General features: G+C 28.2%; 1 protein-coding gene across 1 annotated transcript; it reads right to left on the bottom strand.

The window, feature by feature from the left end:
- Positions 1–585: 585 nt before the first annotated feature.
- On the bottom strand, positions 586–10035 carry LOC145599823 (putative aspartyl aminopeptidase). The gene is made up of 11 exons (XM_081655904.1): positions 9771–10035; positions 9468–9603; positions 8940–9018; positions 8652–8854; positions 8377–8443; positions 5518–5625; positions 5235–5390; positions 2909–3085; positions 2409–2483; positions 2171–2311; positions 586–1134 (listed from the first exon to the last, which is right to left on the bottom strand). Exons 1-11 carry the CDS (start codon positions 9859–9861, stop codon positions 907–909), a joined length of 1461 nt encoding a protein of 486 aa, XP_081512030.1. The 5' UTR covers positions 9862–10035; the 3' UTR covers positions 586–906.
- Between the last annotated feature and the right edge of the window lie 1106 nt (positions 10036–11141).

Here is an 11141-nt window from a genome sequence, read left to right on the forward strand (position 1 = left end):
TAGGTGACACAACAGAAAATTTACCAACTATCTAGCAAAAAACGAAGGAGAAGACTACTACTACTACTACTACTAAGGAGGTTTTCAATTCTCAATGCCTCAAATTGTTCTATGCGTGGATTTGCACTTTGCTGTCTCACAAGTCATCTAAGACAATGCTTAGTTATCACGCGCCCACCTAGGTGGGTATATATGTAAATCATGTTGGGTGGGCCGAAGGATGTGGTGACTAATGGGTGTGGTAGTTGATGGTTGTCGTGGGAGTGAGGGGTGGTGACTGATGGAGGGTGATAAATGTGACAGTGAATGTTATGGTGCGAGTAAATAGTGCCCATTGGCTAGTGTCAATGTTAAGAGGGTGTGTTGGTGGCTGAGATTGGCGGTGGTGGCTAGTGGGGGTGGTTGATGGTGAATGATGTTTAATGTGCAAGAAGAGGGGAAAAAGGAGGGATAAATTGCTTTGTGTAAAAATGCCTAGTAATGTAGGGAAGAAGTTTAGAGAACCCTTTAAGCCAACAGCTATACAAGCTGTTAAGATCCACATTTGCGACGCTTCTGATTGATTAAAGCAAAAATGACAGACACTTGAAGAGAATGCAATTGGTATAATAATCTAATGCTTTCAGCTTTCAATTGTACCAAGACCACCAACCCTACAGAGGTATATATTCATTTTAATTTAGAGCAACATAGACCAAGAAAAGCACATAATGTCAGATAGTTTTGCAACATCAACTATACGTGTTCTCGACGAGAGGGAAAGGGAACACTAATATGCTCCTGTAAATTCTAATACTTAGTAGCACATAATGATGATGGGGCAGCGCCTGTGTGCGATGTGTGCTCCGTATCCTCATGTGGTCAGAACATGTTCAAGGGCTTTAGTATTGCAATTTCCGATGGGCTTTAGACTTCAGCGTCGACGATTAGCTTTGTATCAAGCTTGGAAAACTCCATAAAGAAGGCTTTTAAATGCATATATGAATGCAATACGTCATCAACTGCACACATTTCCCTTATGCTATGCATTGATAGCTGCGGAGCACCAATATCTACTGTGCGAATTCCCACACCACTAGCCAGGATAGGACCAATTGTGGAACCACAAGGCATGTCATTTCGCACCACAAATTCCTACAAATATACAAATTCATCATGTTAATTTTGCACGTCACAAGAAAATAACTAATACTCCGTTAAGGAAGAAACATATGGCACAATCTTTTTTTAAAATAAAGTAAAATGGACATTAGAAATTGGTAAACTAGTAATAGCATTCAAAACGAAATTCCAATCATTGTACATTAGAACCAAGACATATGGCAACTAGCACTATGCTAATCTATTGAAAAATCAAGACTTGATTGGTACGAAGTAGTAACTAGTTCTACCAAAATAATTTTAGTGATAAATAGATAAAACCAGAGCTGGAGTGCCTTTGCAAGTATATTAGAAATTATTGGAAATATGAATCAAGATAAGTGATAATTTTATCAGCTATTTTCCAATAAAAAAATGCCTTTTTTTGGCTGACAGATTTGCTCTTTCAAGACAACAATAAAATTTACTTAAATTACAACTTCAATCCTACTTTCACAAGGTGTTTTAATCTAATCATAATCAGCTGAACATAAAGAGCTACTACCTTTTTCCCTTTTAAAATTGAAGCACGAAGACATGGGAATTAGTGAATTAAACCTTTGAAAACGGGGGAAAAAAAAAAAAAAAATACTATAGTCAAACCAAATAATCAAAAATCATTTAGAATAGAAGATAAGAAGGATTAAACCTTGAACTATTTTTCTTTCCACTTTGTTAATAGTCAGAAAGTGCTTTAATTTAGCATACAAAAAGTATTTCATACATGAGTAGATAAATAAAGTTAATATAATATAAAATTTGCAATATGAATGTAATTGAGTTGCTTTTTTATGTTACCAAGGAGTCAATGAACTAGGCTAAGTCACTCATTTGGAAATGATCAAAACACAATGTATTGTAATGCATCTCAACACATGAATACCATAAATATAGTGTGATATGCGTTGCTTCTAATTACAATAACATGATGAAGTAAAATTGAACATGGACCTGAACGGCAAACATACCACACACACATGAATCATGCAATATCATCACAATTTTTATGAATATTAGTATGAGCCCAGACCTGAATAGGAAGTTGGTGTATCTGCCCTATCTCCTTGAATATAAAGGAGGTTATAGCATTAGTGGCATAACGCTGATTTGCATTGTGTTTAATAACTAATCCCCCATGCATCTTTGGTTGATGATTCTCTTCATGTTTGTCCTGGAGAAGAATTTTCAAATTTATCAATATCCAAGTGAAGCTTGATCAATTGATGTAAAATTCTGAATTCCAAATTAAAAGAGTAATGTCAACCTACCATGTAGTTAGGGTGTAGCGCATGAGCCATGTCAGCTGATACAAGAAAACTTTTCTGCACAATTTTTTCTAGCATCTGAACAATTACAGGAAAAGGAAATGAGTTGCATATAAGAGAAGAAAAGATAAAGTATAAAAGCATCAACAATCTTTCTCCAGACGAGGCCTAAGTCCGTACAACTCTACTATGTAATTTCCAAAAACACGATCTCCAACTCCCTCTGTCCACTGTTGATTATCATCCTTATATATATGGCCTTCAACTCATTCATACACGGATATACCACTTATATTATTGATTACATTGAAATTACATTATAATAAGCTCATATCTAATAGGTCTGAAACTACATACAGAAATAAATCCAACAAGAACCGACATGAAAAAATTCTACATTTTTGGGAAAACTCTACATGGTGGAGAAAGTGAGAGCTTGTAGGAACTATTCCATCCAAAACAATAGCAATTGAAGTACACTTTAATTATCAAAATCTCATTACCATCTTAACATCGGAGCAGAAGGCATTAGTAACTCTGGAAATGGTGTCCAATGTGACAGGAGATCCAGCTCCTTGAGCTGAATTAGATCCAACTTCTTCATGATCATAAAGTGCCACCATTCTAACACCAACTTCATCATCAAGACTACCCTCAGGGGATGTAGCATCTATCAATGCCTGAAACACCATAGCAATTGGTAAATCACAGAAGTGAAAGAGTAGTCATCACATGTTTGCTTCACACCACAACCCCCCTTCCCTCTTCCCCCAAAACAAATGTGAAAAATAAAATAAATAACATTAAGGTAGAAAGTCTCACTCGTTTTGAATAACATATCAGTAACACAAGTTTTTTTGTTTGGTAACAATTCTATTTCACTTTGGGAAAAAGTAATAACCACTTGCACATAGTGTCAAGAGAAAAGTGTCACGTCAAAATTTGAGAAATACTTTGTATTTGTTTACCGCATAGTATGAAAGTGAAAAACAAAAAAAAACAAAAAAAAAAACAAAATATAGGGAAACTCAGAATTATCTGATAATTATTTATATGATTGGCCATTGATTTGCTGTGCTTATTCATTTTGTTCCATAGCTTAATTCATTGTGCTTTATCATATTTTTTTGATACCTTCACATATTCTTATTGCTTTGAATCTTTGATATCTTCACATATTTTTTTGTTTTGTTTTGGTTATAGACGAAGGTATAAATCAAATCCTATCTCATTCTCTAGTCTCCGGCTCCCCCCACCCCCAACACACACACACACACCTCCCTGCTTCCTGTTTGGCCATACAGCCATTTGAGGAACAAAAAATATATATTAAAGGATATTATCATGAGAATATAGCACAACTCCTCCCTCCCACCCTAGAGCCGGTTCATCAGATTGGTTTAGGTGGTTGTGAGGAGTTGCAAGGGGTATAACAGTTGGGAAATTTACTATGGATGGATCAGGGCTAGTAATAGCCATGGACTTAGGACTATTGTACTGCATTATGAAGTGCATAAGCTGGTGTGTACAGAAATATGTAATCAGAGTTTAAGGTGGTGCACAAAACATATGTAGTTCTACTAAATTATGTAAGAAGGTTTGAGAGACATTGAGTCCACAGAAACAGCTTGTCACTGAGGCAGTGACTAAGCATTGAATAGTATTTCACTAGGAGTCCAATCAGCACCATTTCACTCAGCTAAGTTGTTGGAGTCCAGTACTTATATGGCCTTTGGTAGTCTTCACAATGTTCATCTTGGCTCATGTGATAATTAGTGATACCTATAGTAAGGACAGTAAGAAAGCATACAGTGATCTCTAGGAATATTTCTTTCACTAACTGGAGGCCTTCTATTCTGAATAGGAATCCAGATCATCCCTTTTCAGTTATGGAGACTAAATTGACACTGGAGCAGGGTTCAGTGGCAAAGATTATGGCTCTGCCCTCCTTTCAACCTAAGTTCTCAGCAATTACATATTTACATGTACACCCTCCATCCTCGAAAAAAAAAAAGTCTAATTTCGCCTTTTTCTATTTTTCTATTCACTTTTTATCAGCTAAACTCCACTATTTTATGTTATACACTTTTATCAGCCAAATCCCACCATCTTCTTTTTAATATCCACCATTAATCAGCCAAACACCATTACCTTTAGTTTTATTCACCCCCTAATGGGAATTTTATTAGGGGGCAGAGAGATAACTTTAACACCTGAGTTCCCTTTCATCAAATTTGTGTAACACAATTCCATTTCAAGTTAATTCACCAATTGTCTTATTCAATATTTGCCCATTTCCTTCTTATAAATTTATAGTTTGTTCTTCCAAATAGTTTGAACCATTCTATGATTACTGCTGTAGTTTTAAACTTAGTTCTTATGTGCATGTAGTTAATGGCGATTATCTCATTAGTTGGCATTTTAACTCTTGATTTCTGATGTATATGTACCTCGTGTGTGTGTGTGTGTGTACTTTCAATGGTCCAAGATGCAATGTCACATAGTATGCAACATTTATGACTTTATCATTGAAATCAATAATACAAAGTTGTAGACTCAATCCTTCCACGATAGACTTATACTGCTCTGTCTCCAAATAACTAAACTAAATTTTCTTTTATATATATATATATATATATATACTTGATCTGCAGTGTAACGGGTTCCAAATGCTAGTTTCTATTCTTAAAACAAATAATGGAAACTGTTTCCATAAAAAGTGACTTATGGTAATCACAATGAAGCAAAACAGAATAACTAAATAATCAAAGATATACTGCCATGATTAGTGTACTAAAATTTGGTAGGATAGGAATCCAAAAGCCAAACCTTCAAGGAACAAAATGACATGCAAAGATTATCAAGCCTTCCTGAGAAAACAAACTCCTTTAGTGCACCAGCTATCAGACTTGGCTGAGTATCGCATGCTTGCAGCTCAAAATCACATATATCATCAGGTTCACATCCAATTTCCTTCGCTAGCAGCTGGTGAAACAAAATAAAGAATGCAAAGGTAAGCGTAAGTCTCTCTCGTTCAATCAAAAAAATTCTTCATATAATTGATGGAGAAGGATATGACTACTAGAATTGCAAAGAAGTGAAATGCCCAAACCTTAAGCAAGAGGGAATGATGTTTCTGGTTCTCAGTTGATTTTTTTGCCTCAGTCTGAGCTCCATTATCAGCTGAATCATTTTCATTAACACTTCTATTGAGTTCATCCTGGAAATTTTGTACAAGGAATAAAATATAGAGGCTCAGTGAAAGCACAGTTGTGTACCTTGTCAAAGAAGGAACACATATGTAAAAAAAAAAAAAAAAAAGGCAAATAAACAAAAGATTTAAAAGAAAAAATAAAATTAAAATTAGATTTTCTCTTTCCAGGTGTTGTATAACGCTACCCAACAGCTCCTCTTAGAGTCTTAGATCTTGTTAAAAAATAAATAAATAATAAAAAATTATTAATAATAATAATAATAATAATAATAATAATAATAATAATAATAATAATAATAATAATAATAATAATAATAATAATAATAATAATAATAATAATAATAATAATAATAATAATAATAATAATAATAATAATAATAATAATAATAATAATAATAATAATAATAATAATAATAATAATAATAATAATAATAATAATAATAATAATAATAATAATAATAATAATAATAATAATAATAATAATAATAATAATAATAATAATAATAATAATAATAATAATAATAATAATAATAATAATAATAATAATAATAATAATAATAATAATAATAATAATAATAATAATAATAATAATAATAATAATAATAATAATAATAATAATAATAATAATAATAATAATAATAATAATAATAATAATAATAATAATAATAATAATAATAATAATAATAATAATAATAATAATAATAATAATAATAATAATAATAATAATAATAATAATAATAATAATAATAATAATAATAATAATAATAATAATAATAATAATAATAATAATAATAATAATAATAATAATAATAATAATAATAATAATAATAATAATAATAATAATAATAATAATAATAATAATAATAATAATAATAATAATAATAATAATAATAATAATAATAATAATAATAATAATAATAATAATAATAATAATAATAATAATAATAATAATAATAATAATAATAATAATAATAATAATAATAATAATAATAATAATAATAATAATAATAATAATAATAATAATAATAATAATAATAATAATAATAATAATAATAATAATAATAATAATAATAATAATAATAATAATAATAATAATAATAATAATAATAATAATAATAATAATAATAATAATAATAATAATAATAATAATAATAATAATAATAATAATAATAATAATAATAATAATAATAATAATAATAATAATAATAATAATAATAATAATAATAATAATAATAATAATAATAATAATAATAATAATAATAATAATAATAATAATAATAATAATAATAATAATAATAATAATAATAATAATAATAATAATAATAATAATAATAATAATAATAATAATAATAATAATAATAATAATAATAATAATAATAATAATAATAATAATAATAATAATAATAATAATAATAATAATAATAATAATAATAATAATAATAATAATAATAATAATAATAATAATAATAATAATAATAATAATAATAATAATAATAATAATAATAATAATAATAATAATAATAATAATAATAATAATAATAATAATAATAATAATAATAATAATAATAATAATAATAATAATAATAATAATAATAATAATAATAATAATAATAATAATAATAATAATAATAATAATAATAATAATAATAATAATAATAATAATAATAATAATAATAATAATAATAATAATAATAATAATAATAATAATAATAATAATAATAATAATAATAATAATAATAATAATAATAATAATAATAATAATAATAATAATAATAATAATAATAATAATAATAATAATAATAATAATAATAATAATAATAATAATAATAATAATAATAATAATAATAATAATAATAATAATAATAATAATAATAATAATAATAATAATAATAATAATAATAATAATAATAATAATAATAATAATAATAATAATAATAATAATAATAATAATAATAATAATAATAATAATAATAATAATAATAATAATAATAATAATAATAATAATAATAATAATAATAATAATAATAATAATAATAACAATAATAATAATAATAATAATAATAACAATAATAATAATAAAAATAATAATAACAATAATAATAATAACAATAATAATAATAATAACAATAATAACAATAATAATAATAAAAATAATAATAAAAATACTTTTTATCAACACACCTAAAAGGAAACAGCCACTAACAACCCCCTAGAAAAAGTAGTAATGAAAAGTTATTCTGTAGCATGTGAAGAAAGTTGTTACTAACAGCTCCCATGGCTTTGGCCATAATATTCCCACCATCAAAAATCAACATAGGAATCAGGTTGTTTCCACTGAATAAGATATGTAAGGAATAAGAATCTTCAAATATGTTAGAAGTTTCCAAACCTTACAGAAAGAACAAAAGCCAAAATCAGGTAAGAAAGAACAAAAGCCAAAATCAGGTATCCTCTTAATACAACAACAAAGACAAAATGGCAATTGCAAGATAAAGGGTTTAGAAATACTCTCTTAGAAATAAAGACAATATCTGAAAGAAGCGTAGAAGTAATCTACTAGCTTATAAGTTATCACAAATGGCATACAAATTATTATTTTATCAATCTCATAAGCTTATACTAACAACAATTGAAAATGTCAAATTCTTTTCCACTTAGATTGTGTCCAAGTATTCTTTCATTCAGATATACCTTCATACACCATAAAAAGAATACACACAATATGCTAACTAGATTGAGAACAGTTTGTCATAAAACCTTAATTGATGTCGCCAAGATAGGAGCAAGATGACTTTGTGTATTTGGCTTAAAACCATCGCTACCCCTAATAAAATGACAAGGCATTGAAATTAGGAAAGAAGAAATAACAAACCATCGTAATAATAATTATATAAAAAAAAAAGTCATAAAAAATCATAACAATAAGAAAGGAAAACTTAAAACAGCATGGTCATAATACATTAAAAAAAAAAAACATGGATTACAAATTTACAATTGACAAATGGAATGCAGAGCGTTCATCAAAACTTTACCTGTCTAAGTGAATTGCCAATGTAGGAATCCGCATTATAGGATCATGAATCCTGACAAGCCGGTGAGAGTATGAATGAGAACCATCTTTCACTTTTTTGATGATCACACGTCCGGCAACTGCCAAATCGCGATCAAACCATGTGTGCCACAAGCCACCACCATACGTTTGGACACCAACCTCTAGATATCCCCCTTTAGTTACCTATCAAAAAATGAAATGTTTATTGCAAAAATAATTCTCACATCAACCCTGCTCCTTAGTTATACCCTATAAAAAGTGTCTTTACCTTCGATGTTGGCTTCAACTTCAAACAAGGGCTATCCGTATGAGCACCGACTATATGAAATCCATTCCCAGCAACATATCTATACCAAAATATAGGACATCAGACATCCTCTCACCCAAGCACAAATGAATAAATCTTTAATTTTATGCCGTCTTCCGTCCTATGCGAAGGGTGGCTCTTTGAATCACAAAATTATCCATTCACTCACGAAATTAATTCATGTGAGATTAAAAAAAAAAACCCTAATTCCATTGTTCATCATATGCTCAAGCTTTTAACATCATTAATCATTTGATAATTAGTCAACACTCAATAGCATTAGACACTCCCTAATCCTACTCATTGATACCTTTTCTATAACAGTTTCGATGTACGCAACCTTATTGGCTAACTTCAAGTATCTATAAGTATAAACACTAATCATCAACTAAACATTAATCATGAAAACTTGAGAAAAATAAACTGATTATTTTCCAATTCAATAGAATCTTCTTAGAAATTTGAAATTAGAAAGATTGAAAAGCATACTTTTTACCAATGGCAAAAGCAACAATGGTGGAGTAATTTCTAGTGAAGAAATACTTTTTCCCAGCTTGTAAACTCCAATCTTCTCGCTCAGAAAGCTGCTCAAACCCAGCTTCCTTCAATTGTCTCTTGGATTCATCTGAGATTATGCTTCAATTAGTTAAAGGGTAATTAAACATATCATAATCTAATATCAAACCAATCAAACGAAAACTCCCAGATTTTTTCGCCCAATTATTTCAAAAATAATAGTGTCGAAATTGATCGGAGTAATTGGAAAATAATCAGAATTAAAGAAAAAGTTACCAACGGCATGAAAAGCAGTTGGAGAAGCATTCAAAAAATTGATGAGATCTGATGCTACTGAATTTGCATTGTTATCTTGTTGCTTCGCCATGTTTTTCTCTCTCGAATTCTTGAATATCAAAAATCACTGTCGAAGAATTTACGATAGTGCGATGCTTGGCTGCTTGCTTGATTTCCTTAATATTTTTATATTCCCTACCCTTTATGCGGGCCTCAGATATTGTGTCACTTTTTTAATACAGAGTACTTGCTCAAAAAGAACTAAGATAATTTCTAATGGTAGCTGACCTTGTCACGTCAAATATTCTAGCTAATATATTTTATAGCTACAAAATTCTAATGGTTAATTATCTTGTTTGGCAAATGGTTGTTGGCCCGTTGTTCACTTGGCTTGTTTGACTAGATGAAATGTTTGGCTGTTTATAATGACTTTTGAAATTGGTTGTTTAAGCTGGCTGTTTATAAAAGTGTTTGGTAAATTAATTGTTGGTTGTTGGCTGTTTATTAGATAATTTGTGGGTCAATAAGCCAAAAACCAACAAAAAAGCTACTCAAAACAGCTTTTTCATTTTGACTTAAAAGCCAGCTTTTTCGCTGACTAAAAAGCTAATTACCAAACACATTTTTTGGCTGTTTGACCACCTAAAAAGCCAAAAGCTAACCAAAAAGTCATTAAAAAGTCAATTACCAAACATGGTCATAGTATATTTTAATTTGGAAGAAATATAAATAATTAAAATAGTTTTTATTATAGGTTATCTTTGAAAAATCAAGCAACGTAGCTTGTTTGAGCAACGTTACTTAATCTAGCTACATCAATTTTCCACTCCAATGGTAAACTACATGCTTGTAATTTTAATTAATTTGCAAGCAAGTCTCTATTTGTATACCATTGGAGATGCTCTTACTCCCTCCATCCCATTATTTCGTGTCTGTAATTTTTTTTTTGGGCATTCCAAAATATTGTCTCTGTTTTTAAAAGTAGAATCAATTGTTAATTACTTTTCATCTTTTTCATACAAAATACATATATACCCGAAAAATCATTACTAACTTTTTATCCTTTTCATACAATTTTCTTTATTCCCTCCGTTTTTTATTAGATTCCCCTTTCTAACATTTATTACTCACATAAAAAAGAGAAAGGGGAATTTAATAAAGAGACGAAGGAGTACTTTCTATTAGAATATTTTTCTACTTCCACCATTTTCCTTAATTACTGTGCTTTTTGAGAAATAGGCACAAAATAATAGGACAAAGGGAGTAAAACATTGGGGTATATCTTTTTAATATTTTCACCTCTCGAAACCTTAATTTAATTGTGGGTGAGTTAAAAAGAGAGTCCCCTTGGTTAAATAACTTAGTCCCCTA

The sequence above is a fragment of the Chenopodium album genome, chromosome 2 (assembly GCF_948465745.1).
Source record: "Chenopodium album chromosome 2, dcCheAlbu1.1, whole genome shotgun sequence".
Lineage (NCBI taxonomy): Eukaryota > Viridiplantae > Streptophyta > Magnoliopsida > Caryophyllales > Amaranthaceae > Chenopodium > Chenopodium album.

What these genes read in the sequence shown, in the direction of transcription:
- LOC145599823 (XM_081655904.1), bottom strand. Translation starts at nt 9,861, where the DNA reads ATGGCGAAGCAACAAGATAACAATGCAAATTCAGTAGCATCAGATCTC. An exon ending in GCTTTTGCCATTGGTAAAAA is followed by an intron (nt 9,019 to 9,467) that starts GTATGCTTTTCA and finishes ATTTTGGTATAG; the next exon opens with ATATGTTGCTGGGAATGGAT. An exon ending in TGTCATTTTGTTCCTTGAAG is followed by an intron (nt 3,086 to 5,234) that starts GTTTGGCTTTTG and finishes ATGGTGTTTCAG; the next exon opens with GCATTGATAGATGCTACATC.